Genomic DNA, 22,324 nt, shown 5'->3' with positions numbered 1-22,324 from the left:
GATCGCAACCCTCAGTGTCGCCCCCGTACCGGACCGGGACTGGCAACGGGATCGCAACCCATGGCGTTGCTCCCGCGCCTCGCTCAGCTAGTGAGCGGGAACTGGTCTGCATGTGGGATCCGAACCCTCGGCGGGAGCGCCGCCACACTTCCCAAGCGGCGCACTAGTGCAGTGCGCCACTGGGCTGGCCCCTCAATGAAATAATTTCAAGCAATGATAAAAGCAAGAAAGCAGCTCTATTCATAATCACCAAAGGGTAAAAAAACACAAGTGCCTTTAGCAGCTGATTGGATGAACACACTGTGTTCCATCCACATCATGGAACACTACTGGGCAATAAAGAGGAGTCAACCATGGATACACACAATCACTGGGATGTATCGCAACCCTTATTCTGAATGTATAATGCCATTCTCAAAAGTTACAGGCTGATGATCCCATTGACAGTGCGTTCTCAGAAACACAGAACTGTAGTGACAGAGAATAGATGGGTAGTCACCAGGGTGAAGGGTGAGAAGAGGGTGTGATCACTAAGGGACGAAATGTGGGGTTTTGGGTGGAGATAATGGAACTGTCCTATATACTGATTGTGGGAGCAATTACATAAATCTGGGCAGGTATGAGGACAGCACACCAAAAAAAAAAATAAAAGTTAAACTTACTGTGTGCTAATTACAAAGCAACAACACATGTTGCCCATTAGAGAGTACCTGCAGGGAGGGACTGGTATAGATGGGCTGCAGCTCTTGAAGAAAGGCTGGGGCAGAAGGAAGCCAGTGAAATCCAGCTGGAGCCCTCCAGGAACTGAAGCTGAAGGCTGGGTTGGCTGCTGCTGGGGCACAAGAGAGAGAGGGTGGATGGGAGAGGGGCCGCTGCCCAGGGTGCCGCTGGTGGTCCATCTCCAACAGGTGCTATCAGTGGAGGTTTAGCCCAAAAGGAAGAAGGACCCTTCCAACACCGCAGTCAAGGTTGTGCCCCTTAGCCGCACTGTATTTCGGAGCAGAGTAGGACTTGAATTCCACAGATGTGCGTGGACTATAGTGATATACTGGAGTGACACACGAGGTCACGTGAGAAGTTTTGCCATCTTGAGCACTACGGAAATACTTGGACGTGAATGTGACTATTGGAGTCCTTCCTACAGGCTGCTTCCAGACAGACAACCATGCAGATGATGAGGGTAGCACTGATATTTTCTGGGACCTGCTCTGTGTCCAGATCCATGTGAGCATCAGCACACATGATGCTACAAAGATGAATAGTTAACACCACTGCTCAGATCTGCAAAGAAAACAAAGTTCTCTATTGCCGGTAGCTGACCCGGTTTTACCCACTGGGGGTAGCGAGGAGGGAAGGAGGTCCTAAAATTTCATGCTGACAGCACTTGCTGCTCCCTGTTCAAACAGCACCTTCTGAAGGATTCAGGATCTTTGGGGTTAATGTTCAGACCCCCAGATGCTCTCCTGGAGCAGCCTCATGGCAGTCAGGGGGAAGGATCTGGGACCCCCACAGCAAGGTGCCTCATCTGCCTCTCTGTGGTATGGCCCAGCCTCACCTGCCCAGCCCACATATCACCTGGAAGCCTTGGGCTCCACTGCCTTGCAGCCTCCTTCTCACTGCAGCTTCTCTCTGAGCCTTGACCATATCCTACACCCACCTAGCCCAGGCTGTCTAGCTCCAGCCCCATGCTGAGGCCAACTTTGTGCTGAGGCCACCCTGGTGCTGAGGCCACCTTGGTCCTAAAGTCCCCCTGTTGCTGAGGCCAACAGGCCAACTTGCCCTCACTACACTTGGCTCAAGGCAGGTCCCTAAGCCCAAACTCAACAGCTGGGCTCAGGACACCAGCATCAGTGAAATCCCAGCTCCTTTCCACTCCATGCTTAAAGATGCTAATTCTGGCAACCTCACTGCTGAGGTCACTGCTCAGGGCCAGCATGTGCGGAGACCACCCTCCTTTTCTCCCACGGACACACAAAGGGCTAGGGCCAAGCTCTCTCTGCCCACTGCCCCTGCTCAGGTCTGTCACCAGGAGAGGAGAAGCCAGTACATATACCTGACCACCAGCTTCCTCTACTTTTATCCCTCTTTCCCTTGGGCCCCTCACCTTTCCTGCCTGGTACAATATATCCCTCTAAACAGGGTTTCTCTACCTCAGCACCATTGACATTCTGGGCCAGATCATTTTTATTGGAGGGGGACGGGGCTCTCTTGTGAACTGTAGGATATTTAGCAGCACCCCCGGTCTATACCCTGTACATGCCAGTAGTACCTCTTAATTGTGACACTAAAGATGTCTCCAGATATTTTCACATATCCTCTATTTCCAGTAGCTGACCCAGTTTTATGCAGAGGGGCAGCAAGGCACTGAGGGCAAAACTGTTCCAATCCCAGCCTGGTTGAGAGCCAGTAGTCTCCCCACCACCCCTTCCTCTTTCCTAGGAAAGGTGACATTTGCCCATCCTACTCTCCTGAGGAAACAATGGTAGAATTCCTTTCCAGGAATAACATTTTGGGGGGCTGAGAAGCAAAACTACATTCATGTACTATTTTCTAAACATTATTTCTGATAATTTTTTCAACACTCCAAATGGCACTGCAAGATAGTTATTATTTACTCCAGTTGAAATGGCACTGCAAGATAGTTATTATTTACTCCAGTTGTGCAAAGGGAGAAATAGCATGATAGTTCAAGTAATTTGCCCAGGGGGAGAGAACAGGGTTAAAACAAGATAGTCTATGCCCCAGGCAGCCATCTCCCTGTCCAAACAGAAGGCAGGAGCATACCACAAACACTGCTTCCATGCAAGTGATCCACCGCAGCCACCACCACACCTATGGTTGCTGCAAAGATGGCTCACCAGCACAGTACCAATCAGGACCACCTGCAGGCAGCCTGCCACACGCAACTATATTGACACAAGGAGAGTCAACAGCAGAGCCTGCAAAAAGAGGAGGAAGTCTTCTTCCTTGAAGCCCACACCAGAGTAATATAAGAAACTGCTCTACCAGATAACCAGACATCACCATAGTGATACTAGAAATACAAATAAGCAGAAAAATAAGACACCACCAAAAGAATACAGTAATTTTCAAGTACCAAATCCCATAAAGCAGGAAACCCTTGATATGAGTGAAAAGGAATTCTGAGCAACTGAATTCTTCTGAGAAGAATCAGTTAGAGAACACAATAAAATGAAAAAAAAATATCCAGGATATGAAGGAATAAATTTACAAAGAGATTAATACCTTACAAAAGAATGTAACAGAACTCCTGGAACTGAAGGATTCATTCAATGAAATAAAAAAAACACAACGGGGAGCTTAAGCAGCAAGTTAGAGCAAGCAGAAGAAAGAATTTCAGATCTCAAAGATAGTCTTTTACAAATAAACCAGGCAGACAAAAAAAAGAAAAAAAGAATTTTAAAAAATGAAGAAAATCTAAGACAGCTAGCAGACAATCATAAGGGCACAAACACCCAAATCATGGGTATTCAGAAGGGGAGGAGAAAGGAAAGGCATTGAAAATCTATTCAATGAAATAATAATGGAAAACTTCCCAGGTATAGGACGTTCAGATTAGGAAGCTCAAAGATCCTCAAACAGATTCAATCCAAAAAGATCTTCTACAAGACACATTATAGTCAAACTGGCCAAGTTCAAAGACAAAGAAAAAATCCTAAAGGCAAAAAGAGAAAAGTGACAAGTCACCTGTAAGAGAGTCCCCATCAGGCTAACAGCAGATTTCTCAACGGAAACTCTACAGATCGGAAAATATGGTATGATATATTCAAAATACTATGAAAAAAAACTGGCAGCCAAGAATACTATACCCAACAAGGCCATCCATCAGAAATGAGGGAGAAACAGTGTATTTCCCAGACAAACCAAAACTGCAGAAGTTCACCATCACACCACTGGCCATATGAGAAATTCTCAAGGGAGTCCTGTATCTGAAATCTGAAAAATGATAATCACTACCATGAATACATAAGAAAGAACAAAACCCACTGGTAGAACAAAACTGAAAATAAGAAATAAAAAGAAACTAAATCTTACTAATTTGAAAAACCATCAAACGTTGAAGATGAATAATAAAAGGGAATAAGGAACAAAAGACATTTAGAACATCTAAACAACAAGTGATGAAATGGCAGGAGTAAGATAATACCTCTCAATGACAACTCTAAATGTAAATGAATTAAACTCCCCACTCAAAAGACACAGACTGATGGAATGGATTACAAAGCTAAGCCCAACTATATGCTGTCTTCAATAGACTCACCTCACCTATAAAGATGGGCACAAACTAATAGTGAAGGGATGGAAAAAGTTACATCATACAAATGGAAATCAAAAATGAGCAGGAGTAGCTAGTCTTACAGTAGATAAAACAGATTTTAAACCAAAAACCATAAAAAGAGGCAAAGAAGGTCACTATATGATGATAAAGGGATCTATCCAGTTAAAAGATGTAACAATCATAAATATGTATGCTACCAACACCAAAGCACCCAGATATATAAAGCAAACATTATTAGACATAAAGAAATAGATGGACCCAAATACAATAATAGTGGGGAACCTGAACATGACTCTCTCAGCATTGCACAGATCATCAGGAAACAAATCAACAGAGAAACATGGGATTTAAACTACACTTTAGACCAATTGGACCTGGCAGACATCTACAGAGCATTTCATCCAACAGCTACACAACTACAGAATATATACTCTTCTCATCAACACATGGAACATTCTCCAGGACAGACTACACATCAGGTCACAAATCAAGTCTCAGCAAATTTTTAAAAACTGAAATCATTTCAAGTATCTTTTCAGACCACAATGGATTAAAATTGGAAATCAATAACAAGCAAAACTCTGGAAACTAAACAAGTACCTGGAAATTAAACAAAGCAATCCTGAATGACCTACATGTCCGAGAACAAATTAAACAGAAAATTAAAAAATTTCTTGAAACTAACAAAAATAAAGACACATCATACCAAAACCTGTAGGATACCGCAAAAGCAGTACTAAGAAGGAAGTTTATTGCTATAAATGCTTACATCAAAAGAATAGAAAGGCTTCAAGTAAAGAATCTAACATTACACCTCAAGAAATAGAAGAACAAGACATTCCAATCCCAAAATTAGTAGATGGAAAGAAATCATTAAGATCAGAGCAGAACTAAACATAGAAATAGAGGCCCCAAAAATGATACAAACAAAAGTTGATTTTTTGAGAAGATAAATAAAATAGACAAACCATTGGCTAGGTTAGCAGAAAAAAAAAATAAAAGAAATGAGAAGACCAAAATAACAAAAATCAGAAATGAAAGAGGAGACATTACAATCAATACCACAAAAATACAATGAGTCATTAGAGACTATTATAAACTATATGTCAACACATTTGAAACCCAGAGGAAATGGATAAATTTCTGGACACAAGAAACTACCAAGACTGAACCAAGAAGAAATAGAAAACCTGAAAAGACCAATAACAAGCAATGAGATTGAAGCAGTAATCAGCAATCTCCCAACAAAGAAAAGCCCAGGACCAGAGGTCTATACTGCTGAATTCTACCAAACCTTTAAAGAGGAATTAATGCCAATGTTTTTTAAACTATTCCAAAAAATTGAAACAGAGTCCACTCTCCCAAACTCATTCTATGAAGCAAGCATCACTATGATACCAAAACCAGACAAAGGTACAACAAAAAAAGGAAACTATAAGCCATTATCTCTGATGAATATAGATGCAAAAATCTTCAACAAAATATTAGCAATAAGAATACAGCAACACATCAAAAAAATTATATACCATGATCAAATGGGATTCATCCCAGGGATGCAAGGATGGTTCAATATATGCAAGTCAATATATGTGATACAACACATTAAAAAAATCAATGACAAAAACCATTTGATTTTCTTAATATATGCAGAAAAAGCATTTGACAAAAGTCAACATCTCTTCATGAGAAAGGCACTCTGAAAATTAGGTATAGAAGGAAATCATTTCAACACAATAAAAGTGATATATGACATACCCACTGCCAATATCATCCTGAACAGGGAAAAGCTAAAAGCTTATCACTTAAGAACAGGAACGAAGGGTGCCCACTCTCACTACTACTATTTAACATAATACTGGAAGTACTAGCCAGAGCAATTAGGAAAGAGAAAGAAATAAAGGGCATCCAGACTGGAAAATACAAAGTCAAACACTGCCTGTTTGCAGATGACATGATCCTCTATAGAGAAAAACCTAAAGACTACAAAAAAACTTTTAGAACTGATAATATCAGTAACGTTACAGGATACAAAATTAACACCCCAAAATAGTAGCATTTTTATATTCCAATAACAAACTAGCAGGAAAAGAAACCAAGAAAGCAAGCACATTTACAATAGTCACCAAAAACTTAAAATACCCAAGAATCGATTTAACCAAGGAAGTGAAATACCTCTACAATGAGAGCTACAAAACAGTGTTGAAAGAAATTAAAGAGGACACAAAATGATGGAAAGACATCCCATGCTCTTGGACTGGAAGAAATAACATTGTGAAAATGTCCAAACTACCCAAAGTGATCTACAGAGTCAATGCAATCCCCATCAAAATACCAATAATATTCTTCACAGAAATGGGAAAACAATCCTAACATTCATATGGAACAAGAAAAGACCACAAATAGCCAAAGAAATCCTGAACAAAAAATAAAAAAGAAAAGAAAAGAAAGCCAGAGGCATGACAGTACCTGGTTTCAAATTATACTACAAAGCTATAGTAATCAACCAGCATGGTACTGTTATAAAAACAGACATTTGGACCAATGGAACAGAATAGAGAACCCAGAAATCAACCCAAGTACTTACAGACAACTGATCTTTGACAAAGGCAACAAGAACATACACTGGGGAAAAGACTGCCTCTTCAATAAATGGTACTGAGGAAATCGAATATCCACATGTGGAAGAATGAAACTAGACCTTTACCTCTCACCATTTACCAAAACCAACTCCAAATGGATTAAAGACTTAAGTATAAGACCTGAAACTATAAAACCACTAAAAGAAAATATTGGCAAAACACTTCAGGAAGTAGGACTGGGCAAAGACTATGAATAAGACCCCAAAGCACAGGCAACACAATAAAATTAAACAAATGTGATTATATCAAACTAAAAAGCTTCTGCATAGGAAAGGAAACAATCAACAGAGTGAAAAGACAACCTACAGAATGGGAGAAAATATTTGCAAACTATACATCCAACAAGGGATTAATATCCACAATACACATTGAACTCAACTTCACAGTAAAAAAAAAAAAACATAGTCCAATTAAAAATGGGCAAAGGAGCTGAACAGACATTTTTTAAAGGAAGACACCAAATGGCCAACAGGCATTTGTTGAAAAAATCTTCAACGGCACTTATCAGGAAAATGCAAATCAGAACCACATTGAGACATGATCTCATGCCAGTCAGACTAGCCATTATCAAAAAGACAGAAAATAACAAGTGCTGGCAAGGATGTGGAAAAAGGGGAATTCTTCTACACTTTTGGTGGCACTGTAAATTAGTATAGCTATGCAGTTTGGAGGTTCCTCCAACAACTACAAATAGAACTTCCATATGATCCAGCAATCCCACTTCTGGTTACATACCCAAAGGAATGGAAACCATCGTGTTGAAGGGATACCTGCACTCCCATATTCATTGCAGCTCTGTTTACAATAGCCAAAATATGGAACCAACCTAATGTCCATCAGTGGATGACTGAATAAGGAAAATGTGGTATATATTCACAATGGAATACCACTCAGACATAAAAAAAAAAAAAAATGAATTCTGCCATTGACAGCAATAGGGATGAGCTTGGAGAAAATTATGTTAAGTGAAATAAGTCAGGCACAGAAAGAGAAATACTGCATGTTCTTATTCATAAGTGGCAGCTAAGAAAGAAGGAAGGAACTAAAGAAGGAAAGAAAGAATGAACAAAATAAAGAAAGAAAAATTAAGGAAGGAAGGAAGGAAGGAAGATGGACTACAATAATATGTTGAACTTTCAGAAAGAGAGAACAGACCTGTGTTTAGAGGTAGAAAAGGCAGGGGGACAGGTTTAGGGAGAAACTGGGTAAGGAACACAAAAAATAATTATGATTCATAATAATGAACAAGCAAATAATATTGATTTGATCATTATATATTGTACACAAATACTCACAGTCAACACTCTACCCCCAAAATATGCATAATCAAACATTTCAATTAAAAAAAGAAAAAAAATGGAAAAGAAAGTACATTCTATAATATATGGCATGTCATGAAAATTTTTTTCTTCCCCAAATATAGGAAAACTCTGAGGAAAGTGTTTTTGGATTGAGAAGCATTGTTTTTAAATTTTTTAATTTTAACATTTACTTGTGCATATTTGTGGAATACAGTGTGTCATTGCAATACATGCATATACTGTACAATGATTCACTTAGGGTAGGGAGAGTAGATGAGAAGTGGAGAAGCATTTCTTTGGCTAGTCCTCTATCTCATAATATTCATCTGCTATTTTGATTTCTTTCATGTTCTGTGTTACTTGGCTTCTATTTTTCCTACTGGTTACTTAGGTCCTATTTTTCCTACTCCATCCCATGCCAACTTAGCCTATTACAAAAGCTCCTTATGCATTTCCTTCCGATTCTGTTGTTAAATATACTGCAACTTCGATTCATTAATAGCATTCTGAATTTTTAGTGAGAATATTGCTCTTATAGAATTAATCAAAATTTAAAACTGTACCTAAACTTATGTCTAATATGATAAATATTATTCATAAAGCTATTCTCACCTATGTATTTAAGTGCTTAACGGTACATGTTCTGAAATATTGTAAATATTTTAAAGCAAATTGAATGTCTTTAATCTGCTACTGTTAAAAGTACAGTTATTGTGTTTTCAATAATAAAAAAAACAAAAATATTTTAACCTGTCTTAAAATAAAACAGATAATCTGGGGGGAAAAAAAAGTCTGATTCCAATGGACCCATACTGCCATAAGGAGCTCAAACTAAACCTGCTTTGTGCAGCAGGAGACTAGACGTGCCTGATAAGTCTGCCTGTGCTATTTCTGGCAGCTACTTGTTCTTGGGAAAACATTCTAACTCTTTCATCTGTTTTTACTTTTACACTCTCTTTTCATGCCATGCTGTGTCTACACATTGTTCTTCAGTTTTTGCATCAAAATGGGCGAAATACAAACACAATTCTGACCTACAGATTAAAAAGACCATACTAATGCACTGGAAGCTCCTGATGTGTAACAGGGAAACACCATCAATTCCTTCACAAATTTTAACCCTCATGAGTTAAATTACTCCTCTTAAAATTAATTGGGAGCCCATTAAGCTAAGAGGGCTACTGTGCCCTGGGTTCATACTTAAGCAAACCAAAACCCAATTCAACATAAACAGTAAAACAAAACTTAACGCTTATCCAACCAGAAACCGCTACTAACCTCCAACTAGAGACTTACCACTTCAACTGACCAAATATATTTTCTTTGTCTTGCTCTGCAAACACCTTATGAAAGTTTCCTCTCTCATGCCTCGGCACCGCCCCTGCCATACACACTTAGAGCACTGAACTGTTTGCCTTCTAGTGCTGCCTGACATGAACAGCTGAATGCCCAAACTTGTTAAAATTTTAATGTGCCTAAGTTTATCCTTTAATACTCTGTAGAAATTTTCACCATTATTTCTTCTGGGTCACATCTTTGAGGCTGATGGAGGTGCACACAGATCCATGGAGGGGTCCAAGGGGTGAGGGGGTCATGTACCCCCAGTGAGGCTAAGTAAGGAATGGCTTGGTTAGGCCCCAGAGTGATTCCAATGTCTCCCCCATGACTGAAAATCACGGATCTCCGTCAAGCCTTTCATTTCACAGATGGAGGAAGCGTCCTTCAGAGGGATAGTGACACACCTGAGGTTGCACAAAGAATTAGGAAAGGGAGGACGGAAGCCTTCCAACACACAAGCACTTTTCTCACCACAACATCATGCTTCTTGATGCTACCCTCACTGTTACAAGTTGAACCATGTGAAATTACCAATTTTTACGCATTTTTCCCTGTAAAAATGGCAACTTCATATGGTTCCACCTAATAGGAAATAATGGAACTAATAAGACCAAGTAGTAAATAATTTATAGCACTGGTCACCCCAACATTATAGATGATACTGCTCTATAGCGGCAACACTGCAAGTATCTCCCAGCTGTGTGGACATCAGACCGCAAGTCTAATGACTAGAACCAATTTTCACAAAACTAAGTAGCTGTGGCTGACTGCTAGAATGACTGATCCCAGGTACAATGCCAGAAAGTCAGCTTTATAAGTACAAAACCATCACACCTGCGTGCAAAGCTGTGGCCATATCAAATAAGTAATGACTATATCAGCTCTTATTACTGCTTATAAAATCTAAAAGGGACTAAGCAAGAACCAATGAAATCTTTGGTGATTCTTCTTTGCTCATCATTCTCAGAACACACACGGGACTTGTCCTCTCCCCACACCTCTGTCCAGGGCCACCTTCCTCTGACAGGGGCCTACACACTACTTCCTTCTAAGTTCTTTTCCAAATCCTTTTTTCCAGGAAGATGAGTTGCTCCCAAATTTATGCCTCTGCTTCATTGAACAGATCTCTCGTATTATATCTGTTTTATTTCTTCAGCGTTTGCCTTCTCACTGCAGGCTCTTCAAAAGCAGAGACTGTCATACTAATTGTCATATCACAGTATATAGCACAGTATGTAAAACTGCAGTAATATGTATTATTAATAATGTTAACATAGTAATACACCATATAATCATAAAAAAGAAATTTATAGCCTATTTTTAAATTCTAAATTTAAAATAAAGCTGTGATATATAGCCATTTTCTATGAAATCTCTAAAATATCCATGACCTTTAAAAGCTTAATACACTAAGGGAATTGGAATAACATTGGCTTTAGCTCGAGGCCTGGCCTGAACACCTCTCTCTCAAGCACAGCCCTGGAACAGCAGCCTTAGGGCCAGAGATCCTGCCCAATAGAACGGCTAACACCTGCACATATCTAGAATGTCATTATCACGTTGTGAGAGTCCAGACTTTTGCAAATAATTCCAAAAGGATGTTTTCAAAAAAATAGTCATAAATACCACTCAGAATAGGCTGAGATAAATGCAGGTTCTTGGCTAAGCAGTGAGGTGGGAAAGAAAGCTCCCAGGAGACTACTGCTATGACCTCACACAGCCACCAAGACCATGAAACTTGTAAAAACGAATTTGATCAAAAATAACTTAACTGCTTGTATGATCACAAGCCACTTTTAACTTTTTAGTTTTTAAGTTAATACTATGTGAAGCTTGGAAGTTTATCATTAATAGAATAGATATCTCCTCTCCTGTGTTTGACAGCAAGATCAAATCACTCCCATGTCCTTGGATAAACATCCCCTTTCAAAGCACCTGGAGGCTCACGAGCCACCATTCAAAAAGAAAAGACCCCGGGAAAATATATCACAATCACTTGAAAAGAAACCAGACAAGAAAAGACCCTGGGACAACGTAATTTTTAAAAAACAAACCACAAATACTACTAATAATAAATACTGTAGTAAATTTAATTGGAAAAATTAAACAATGTAAAAGAGGGAAAACAAGCAGAATGACACAATGTCTAAATTCCTCCTGGGTAAAGTCTGTTTTGGCCTCNGGAAAACAAGCAGAATGACACAATGTCTAAATTCCTCCTGGGTAAAGTCTGTTTTGGCCTCTTTACCTTACCTTATTCTCTACAGAGTGAAGCAAAGCCTCACAGTCAATTCAGAAAACAACACTTACAAAAGGTACCGTGGATACATCAGTGTGCATGTGCCTTGTCTGATACTTTCTTAATCATCACATGCACCAAGCAAACAGACTAGCATTTTTCTCTAAATTTTCCTGGAACTACTCCCCTTTGAAAAACCTAAAACAGTCCTCCTTTCTAATTGTCCTCAACTTCTTATATTAGAATTCAGTAAATTCATTCCATAATTCTAAATAATACCCCCTGCCTCCAAAGTCTCCTCTAAAAGAAGGACTCAGCAAATCCACTTTAAAAACAACAGTAATGGCAAAAAACTCAGGACAAAATGAATTTCAATCAGTATAAGGAAATAATTATGCATATAATAATTATGTTAAACATTTTAAAAGATGTCTTCCCAGTATAGCGTTAGTATGGTCTAAGATTGTCACTCATTTTAACTGACCTTTTGAATGACCTTGTTAATCTCTGGAGTGTCTGGTGTATACAGTATTTTTCCATGTAATATAGGTTTTAGGAAGGACCACACCAAAGCACCATTTGGAGACTGTAGGATTTCCTGATAAAGCTTCAAGCAAAATGGTGCTGTCACAATTAAAAAAGGAAAAAAAATTATTAGTCATAATACAGGATGCCCAGGTTAAAAGGGAAATTCATTTACACATTCACAATGCCTTATTTTTCAATGAATGATTTAGATATACAGTATTTTTCATGACAAATCTCTAAAATTAGGAAGTGAGCCAAGAACATTTTTTCTTTTTAACAGTTTTCAGCAGCTCTTGTCTCATGAGAAACTTCATGAAATTGTGTTCACTCGTATGACTGAAAAGAAAGGAAAGCCTAACTCTCACATCTTCAGACTGAGTTACTAATAATGAGCACTAACTAACAACATAGGCACCCGAAAATGAAAATGGTAATTTTTTTTAAATGTGGTTTTTAATCAAGAAAATTCTCATTTCAACAACAATATTAAGACTAGAATTAAGTTTTTCTTATGAAGCTAGCTTTACAAGTTACTACTGAATTTTCTTTGATACACCTCTGCAGAACTACCAAACTTACTATTTTTGAGATATTAAATTGAATTATTTTCACTCAAACACTTTATTCTTCATGGTAGCTCTCATTATTGTTGTGATGCCAGTTGGTTTCAATTAAACACTTTTTTTAACTAAACTGTTAAAATCAATAGGTACCTGAGGCAGGTAGAGCCTTCATCATCATAATGATTAGTAATCAAATATGACAGGCTGTTGTGAGGCTGCCACATGGAAAAGTAACCAGAACACCCAATTGAGAATTTAAGAGGGGATTTTTATTGGCCAGCCAGTGACTGTCCCTCCAAGAAAGTCTTGGAAGAAAGCAGCCCTGAGTTTAAGTTTAAGGGGTCTTTTAAAAGGTGCATTTTTACATTAGTCACACAGTTAAAATTATCAAATAGTCACACACTTATAGTTATCATATAGTCACACTTACCCTCCTGGCATGAGGAGGGGGCTTGGGGAGGCCTAGTGCAAGCTGATAACAGAAGCTGAAACAAACCAGTTAATCGCTCAGGGGCAGCTTGGGTGGGGAACATCAAACAAAATTCAAACTTCTCTAAGTGCAGACTAATAGTAGCTTTTAACTTCTATCAAAGGGGTCTAAAGAGCCAAGGGGGATTTTCAAACAACAACATTTTTTAAGCAATTCAATCTACCTTGTCACACAGCAAGCAGTTTCACAGAAGTGAATTTCACATGTTATGAAAGTGGGGGTCACCCTATCTCAAGGCTTTGAGCTCGTGAGGAATACTTCAATACAGCTACTCTTTTACTCGTAAAAAGAGCATTTAAAATGGAAATATTATCTTAGCTTTAATATCATGATTCACAATACCCAGGTTATGAAGAATACTGTTGTGATAATTCTGTTAATGTCATGTTCCCCAATTCTCTTTTGAAAAGTAAAAAAAAAAAAAAACTTTTTATTTTACAAGTATAATAAAATAATAAAAGTAACTCCCTAAAATACAAAGAGCATGACTACATAATGAATTTTTAAAGCATTAAGTACACGGATTGCTCTTAGTGAAATTTTAACAATTTACTCTTTAAATTGCAAGCTTACTATAGACAGTAGAGATTTTATTTCAGAATATACATAATCATTATATGTACAGAACAAGAAATTTGAAACCAAGCATGCTGATATCTGCCACTTGTGAGCTGTGTGAACTTGGGCACGTAACTCAACTCTCTCTGAGTTTCATAGTATCATCTGGAAAATGATGTAAATTTTGAAATGGAAAACATTGTCTAATGGCTAGTGTGACAATCATTGGAAATGATAGGTATAGAAAGACCAATAAAAACTGCTCCTCAAGAACAGAACTGCAGTTACCAGAGATGGGAAAGGGGGAGGGTAGCAAGAAATTGGTAAAGGGCCACAAAAAATGGTTACATTGTATAATGTTAAATACACTAATTATCCTAATTTGATCACTAAATTTTGCACTCAGGTATCGATGTTCAATGCAATATCCCACAGATATGAACAATCAATTATGTTTCAATAGGAAAAAATAAAAAATAAAATAAAAATAAATTTTAAAAACTCTGCTCCTCAATGTTAGCTTAAGGACTGCTGATGAATGAATGGATGGATGAATAGACAGGTGATGGACAGATGATTGAATCAGATACACAAATCAATAATCCTCAGCAATCCCAAGGCAAAAAAGAAGAGAAATGAAGATTAGGAAAAGAGACAACAAACATTATTAAATATTAATGTGTGCCTATACTACCAAATTACCTAGATATTTGACAACTATCCAAATTATCCATCAGCTGATAAATATACTGACTACTGCCTCTAAGGTACCTCTGAAGACATTGCTATCTGGCTCCTCATCCCACACCTCCAACTCTAGATAATCCCAAATTCCTCTTCTTCCCTAGTCCCACCAACACCTCTGTCCTCAGTCCTATTCCAGGGACAAAATATGTAAAGATCTACCTTGGGAGAAGGAAGAAGAAAGCAGAATCTTGAAATGGCCCCCTGGAGTTCATGCTTTATATAATTTCCTGTCCTTGAGTGCAGACAAAACCTCTAAATGTGACAAAGGCCGCACCCATGATTAGGTTTCACAGTCAACAAGAAAGAATTGTGAAGATGTAGATAAAGTCCCTTAATCAGTTGACTTGAGGTTAATAAAAAGGGCTGAGCAATCAGGTAAACTCTTTGAAAGAGACTGGAAGCCTCAGAGTCAGAGATACTCCTGTCAGCCTGGAAGATGCAGCCTCCATTAGCTCTACAGCTGCAAGGAAAAGAATTCTACCAACAGCCACCTGAGCCTCAGATGAGAGCTGAGCAATCAGGTAAACTCTTTGAAAGAGACTGGAAGCCTCAGAGTCAGAGATACTCCTGCCAGCCTGGAAGATGCAGCCTCCATTAGCTCTACAGCTGCAAGGAAAAGAATTCTACCAACAGCCACCTGAGCCTCAGATGAGACCCCAGCTCTGCTGGCCAATACCTGTACAGTCTTGCGAGATCCCAAGCAGGGGACCAGCTAACCAGTGCCCAAATGCTGACACGCACAAACTGTGAGATGATAAACATGCTGTCTTAACCTACTAAGGGTGTGGTGATTTGTTTTGCAGCTTAGAAAACTAACACACTTTTGCACCTGTGCTAAGCCACTAACATGCACCATCTCCTTTACTCCTCACAGCCAACCTTATGAGCTAGCTACTACTGTTTTGCTGTTACAGATGAGACTAACATGATTCAGAGACATAAAATAATGGGACCAAAACACACAACTTGTTATTGATGGAGCTGAAAGTCTAAACACTAAACCCTCACCAGCATGTTTAGTCTGCCTTTCTATTAAAATTTATTCACTTAAAATGGATCCCAAAAATCACCTATCAATCTACTCTTATGTGCACTGAAGTTCAAGGACAGCAAGTTTGTAGGAGTCTATATACAAGTTCACTTTGTTATATGATAGAGCCATTTTGCAAGGACCAAAATGTTGCTCCTGTTCTTTGTGCCTGGGCTCCTCACCAATACTCATTAGCTGGGGTACCAAAGGAGCTGGGATTTCAGGTGTGTTAGATGTTTCAGGCCCAATTTCTCGGTGACACAGTTTAGAGGATTAACCTGTGCTTAAGGGCACTAGAACCATCCAAAGACAACCACCATGCCACCATCTTGGGACCTTGCCAAAAATGATGGTTAAAGGTAAGAGGGTAGAAGCAGAAAATTCTATGCCACTATGTACAAGCCTTCTATACAGACAGAATATTTAGTAAAAAGTAGGGCTAATTACCAATGTACGAATTAACCTAAACAAATACACATTACTATTGTCTTACTTGAATTTTCAGGAATGTTGAATTTTTCTTTGTCATCTTCCAAGAGTTCATTAACTCTGGGCAAATTAACGAACATATTAGAATTGCTAAGGAATGATGCTTGGTCCTTGCAAAACATCTTCATCACAGACTGAAAAGAACCAAAGGCTGAACTTTTGGCCTGGACATTTTGTGAAACCTGAGAATATAATAAAAATTAATTGCAATTAGTGACTTAAAGCAATTCCCTCACACTTTTGAAAATGAAGTCCTTTCTTCAACTGAATGTGCAAGATGTTCAACAAGTCAAAAGAACTGGATGGATCTCTGCTTTAGTCTTTCCTGTCCTTGGGATACCATTCAAATTACTGCAATGATTTTTCTGGCCAACATGCCTGATAGAAGAGGAAAATGTCACACAAACACACACCCCAGCAAGTCCTTCTTATCTGTCCATTAATAAATTATTAATGCATAAAATATCACTAACTCAGACTAATTAATATTGGTAATGCATATCTACACTGTCAGATTACCCTGATATCCGACAACTATCCAAATTACCCAGCAGCTGATTAACATACTGACATACTGCCTCCAAGGCAGCTCTGAGGACACTATCTGGGTCCTCACCTCATACCTCTAACCCTAGATAATCTCACACTCCTTCTTATCCGTCCCAGTCAGTTCCACCCCAGGAAAAGAGAATTCAAGCAAAAACTATTATCAAGCCGCTAACCTAATTCAAGTTTGTGTTTGCATGTGCAACAAACACTCTGTAATTTGTAATCCAATTATTTATATGTAAATAAGCATTTTTGAAAGCAATTTGCTCTCTGAATTAAGTTAAACAGGCCCCTAAAATCTCATTTGTGCTAATAATTGAGTTAGTAATTTTTTCATAGACAATGCATGGACCATGCAAATCTCCACACTGGTGGGATGTGGATAAACAGGTCTCTTTCATCCAGTTTTTAGGCCTTATCTTTGTCACCCTGTTGCCTCCAGGGACATTAAAAGGTATTCCCCAATTCCTGTATTTTGTTATCTAATGCATATTTTAGATGTGGGAAGAGAAATAAAGTCAAAAAGGAGCAAATACAAAGAAAGAGCAAATTTGAATATTTCCCCAGGGGCAAAGATCAAACACACACCTGTTGAAAGTCCGGACTATCTAGAAAGGCAGTAATTTTCAATGTGTGAAGAAATTCTGGAAGGTATTCAAAGACATGCTGGGCTTTGGCAAGTAAGGAGCTGAGGCTGGAAATGACATCTAACAGGGAGCTGAGCAAGCCATTTGCTTCTGAAGGTATCAGAGTCTTAAAGAACAACAACAAAAAAAATCATGAAATAACCAACAGTGTACTTTTACTCTCACAACCATTTTTGAGCAGTGAAAACCTGGTTACTTGATATAATTCTCTCCTGAACCTCAGGGACATCTTTGTTGTACTACATAAAAATTCTCTTTATTATACTATATATACAGAGCTCAGTGTTTTGGAGCACACTAAATTGTACCAGTATTGTGAAAATGTAAACAAGGAATAAATGTAATCTATCATTAAAATTTAAATCATGTCCAAAATATTTCTTAGTATCATTGAGATGACCGAGGTGGAGATTTGGGAAGAGCCTCAAAATAAAACAATGCTGATATGTGACACAATTTCCATTTTTCTACTGTTTTACTGTATTCAAAAAATTCGCACATCATCTCAGTCCTAATAAGACCTTGGGGATGTACCTTATAGTGCTCCTTCCGTGGATGAGAAAACTGAGTCTTGAAGAGACTAAAGAGCTTCTTGAAGTCCCAGTTAGAAAGGTCCAGGGCTGTGAGTTTAACCCAGATTCCTTAAACATACCAGTGCCTTTCAAAACCTACTTATGCAGTCACCACCTGATACAATATTGTTTTATTTATTATTTGCATATTTCCACTTCTGGAATGTAAATTCCACAGAGGCAGGGATTTTCTCCTCTCTTAATCACTTATGTACTGCTAGGGACAGAACAGCATCTGGCAATATTAATTGATAACTAAGTATCTGTTGGATGAATGGATACATTAGCAAACGCCACCTCTTTCCACAGAAGTCACAGCGAATCTCCTTCTCCTGTCATTTGCATACTGAACTTTCCATTTTCCAGATGGGGGCAGAGGAGCCCAATTGTCTCTGAATCTTATTTTTGCTCATTATAGTTCTGCTTCTGCTCCCAGCCCCAAGATCACAGCTCCATCCTGCACAGACGCACTCTGCTAATCATGAGCTGTGCTGTCTCTTCATACAATAGGAACCATGCAAGCAAGAGAAATGGTGTCACTTTTGCTACTCTCTTTCCTAATTAAAGCTGCCCTTTAGAAATGACACACGAGGACACCTGACTTATGGTGGGGAGTGCCCAGACTTCAGTCACAGCATTGGCAGACCAAATGAACATGCCGTGTTAACACAGCAAATCATGGTCTGCAAAACGCTTCAGAAATGCATGGTCAGCCAAGTGAAACAGAAAGTACGTGGACGTGGGAGCGAACTGAAGCTGCACTTGAATTCTGGAGTCAATGCCCACTACTGTGGATTTGGGACTTCCCTGGCATCGCTGAGCAATATCTCATATTAATCAATATGTAATCAATAGCCATGCACATAGAAGGCACGTGATAAATAGGAGCTGTTATTATTAATGGTGGTGTCATTTTCATTATGTCTGGGACACTGAATCCATCTCAATCTCTCATCCGCCAAGGAAACCTTGGCACAGATGATGGCTCTTGTCATAGTAATTACATGGGCCCTTGGAAGCACTGATTTCAAGTCAGCGGCTTTTGTGTACATAATAAGAGTGACCACTAAAATACTGGCTTGTTGATGGATCTATCTTTGTCTCCCAAAACGCATACTGTAATGTTGGAAGAGGGTTGCGGGGCACAGATGCAGAACTAAACCATCGGGTGTGTAGCTGCAAGTATGGATGTGCAGCAGGAAGCAGGTGGGTGCCAAATTAGAAGGACATGTAAGAATGTTTATCCTTATGGATTTAAAGTGTGCTCGTTTTGAAAATGAATATTTGCTCTTGGAACGAGTGCATGCACGTGTGTGTGTCTCCAACATTTACTCACTGGATTCTTGGAGTAATAAAAGGGAGGGAGGCCGCGAAGAAAAATGGGCTGGTTTGCTCTTGGAACGAGTGCATGCACGTGTGTGTGTCTCCAACATTTACTCACTGGATTCTTAGAGTAATAAAAGGGAGGGAGGCCGCGAAGAAAAATGGGCTGATTTAGTTATAGAATATCTTCATCTTTCCTAAAAACAAACCATTAAAGCCAGCCTGTGGCTCACTCGGGAGAGTGCAGTGCAGATAACACCAAGGCCATGGGTTCAGATCCTATATAGGGATGGCCGGTTTGCTCACTGGCTGAGCGTGATACTGACAACACCAAGCCAAGGGTTAGGATCCTCTTACTGGTCATTTGACAAAACAAAAGAAAACAAAACAAAAAAACCCCAAACCATTAGCTATTACTCCTCGTTCTCCCCTATTCCCAGCCCTAAGTATCCACTAATCAACTTCTTGTCTGTTTTGATTTTATTTCATATCAAGAATCAAATGGAATCATATAATTTATGGTGTTTGTGACTGTTTTTTTTTTCTCATTTAGCATAATGTTTTCAAGGTGCATTTATGTTTAGCATGTATCAATATTTCATTCCTTTTTATTGCCTAATAATATTCCATTGCATAGACATACCACATTTTATATTGCCATTCATTAATCTATGGGCATTTGGATATTTTCTACTTTTTGGCCATTATTAATAATGCTGCTATAAACATTCATGTACAAGCTTTTGCATATGTTTTCATTTGTCTATGGTATATATCTAGGAGTAGAATTTCTAGATCATATGGCAACTCAATGTTTAACTTTTTGAGGAACAGTTGTTTTCCACAGCAGCTGCACCATTTTAAATTCCCAGCAGCAATGCACTGAGGGTTCCAAGTTCTCCACATCCTTGCTAACACTTGTTATTGTCTGTTTCTTTGATTATTGCCCTTCTAGTGGGTGTGAAGTGGTGTTTCATTGTGTTTTTGATTTGCATTTCTTAATGGCAAATTATGTTGAGCATCTTTTCAAGTGCTTGTTTTGCATGCTGGCCAGTAAGGGGATCTGAACACTTGTCCTTGATGTTATAAGTACCACACTCTCCCAAGTGAGCTAACCAGCCAGCCCCCTTCTGTGCATATTAGTAAACATGATGCTTCATGAAGGAAAATTTTGGAGGTGATGGGATTTCAGGAATTATTTGAATGAAGAGAGCTGGACAAACAGTAGGAAAGAATAGGAGAGAGGCAGAAGCAACGAGGAGACGGGAGTGACCTGAGCACACAGCCACCATGAGCCTCCTCAACAAGTCCAAGAGTGAGATGACCCCCGAGGAGCTGCAGAAGTGGGAGGAGGAAGAATTTAACACTCCACTCTCAGTGCTCACGCAGTCAGTCAAGAACAACACCCAGGGGGCCGGCCCGGTGGTGCACTGCTACAGTGCGCCGCTTGGGAAGTGTGGCGGCGCTCCCCCCGGGGGTTCGGATCCCATGTGCAGACCGGCGGCTCACTGGCTGAGCGAGGAGCGGGTGCAACGCCGAGGGTTGCGATCCCGTTGCCGGTCCCGGTCCGGTACGGGCGCGACACTGAGGGTTGCAATCCGTTGCCGGTCACGAAAAAAGACAAAAAGACAAAAAAAAAAAAAAAAGAAATATATGTAAAGCACTCAGCACAGAGGATAGTGTATGTAATGCTCATTGATGACCATTATTACTGACAGGCTGCTACCAGCAGAAACACAGATTTGACTTCCAGGATATTTCAAGTAAATGGTGAATAAGAGTTAGATGGATTCACTGATTGAGAAAGATTACATTCAAGAAAGAGAGAGAGAAGTTAAAGCTAATTAATTCCTTTTTTGTCTCCATATTTCCCAAGAGAACAATCTTCACATCGGAAAGGGTAAAATCGTGTTCTTATGAAGTCTGTGGGCAAGCATCCACAAGTCCCCTCCTACCCCTGCCCCTGCCAGCACTGTGCCCTGGCAGCTGGCCACTAGGGCAGTGCCAACACACTCCGTGCCCACCGAGACAGGCCCCCGCTGGCCACAGCTCTTGAGTGAGTCCACACCTGCTGTCTAGCCAGCCTCCCCCCCAGCCCACTCTGCTTTCATTTCCAGTTTCTTCTCTCCTTTCATGCCTTCAGACGAACGGTTCTACTATCTACAGTTTTTAAGTCATGGAGAAAATAAAAAGTACCTCAGTTTTATTTTTAAAAGTAGACTTTAGAAATTACCAACAAATAATAACATCGCATGCACACTCAGCCACTAAGATAGATATCTGGGCATTTATCTGGTTTAAAAATGGCAATATCCCTAGGACAGGCATTTGCACTTTGAGCAGAAGCTTGTTTACTAGACATCTGCTGAAACTATCATTGTGTTCAGAACAGAGCAGGGGAGATAGCCTCGAAGTTGCCCAGCTGGTAACTTCAGACTCAGAGGTGCAGGGAATGCCTGAGCAAGACGGCTGCTCTCAGCTTAATTGTGACCATACACTGTCCTCTGTGCTGAGTGCTCTACATAGGTCTCATTTAATTCTCCTAACAGCCCTTTGGAGTCCTTTGGAGTTTCTGATAATTTGCAATGTTAGCCTAAGCAAAGCCTAGGTTGAAAGAAGCACGTTTTACTTTGAAAAGGAAATGCTGACAGCAGGGTACAAAAACTGGAAATATCAGGAAGAGGGACTCTGCCAATTCAGAGTTGGTAAGCCAAGAAAGCAAAATCAGGGTGGGTATTAACAAACAGATCATACACATTTCAGAGAGGATCAGTGTGTCTCTCTGCTCTTGGGACCCATTTGAGCTCAGATCTGCTGACATGGTAAAGAGTCAAGTACAAGTGATGAATATCAGAGAGCAAGAGACTCTATCGCGAGTTTAAGCTCCTCCTGCTTTTAAATATCTCTAAAGACAACTTCATAGTGCATTTTAAACTATGATTTTTCAAAAAGGAAACCAGGGGCTTCCGACTTTAATCTAGAAAATTAATTTTGTTGTGGATCCTTCGCTA

At 39.4% G+C, this 22,324-nt stretch overlaps 1 protein-coding gene across 1 annotated transcript in view; it reads right to left on the bottom strand.

Moving 5' to 3' along the window:
* ABCA13 (ATP-binding cassette, sub-family A (ABC1), member 13) overlaps positions 1 to 22,324 on the bottom strand; it is a gene marked incomplete at its 5' end in the record, with an annotated part of 119,386 nt that overhangs the window by 28,967 nt on the left and 68,095 nt on the right. Inside the window, 3 exons of the mRNA XM_008590977.1 lie at positions 12,302 to 12,441; positions 16,227 to 16,404; positions 17,360 to 17,524. Coding sequence (XP_008589199.1) covers positions 12,302 to 12,441; positions 16,227 to 16,404; positions 17,360 to 17,524 — 483 coding nt within the window. The remainder of the gene's footprint in view (positions 1 to 12,301; positions 12,442 to 16,226; positions 16,405 to 17,359; positions 17,525 to 22,324) is intronic.

This window comes from Galeopterus variegatus, unplaced genomic scaffold (assembly GCF_000696425.1).
Source record: "Galeopterus variegatus unplaced genomic scaffold, G_variegatus-3.0.2 Scaffold6527, whole genome shotgun sequence".
In the NCBI taxonomy this organism is placed as follows: Eukaryota; Metazoa; Chordata; class Mammalia; order Dermoptera; family Cynocephalidae; genus Galeopterus; species Galeopterus variegatus.
Note: the sequence above shows the minus strand (reverse complement) of the source record. Positions and strands in the feature narration are given on the sequence as shown.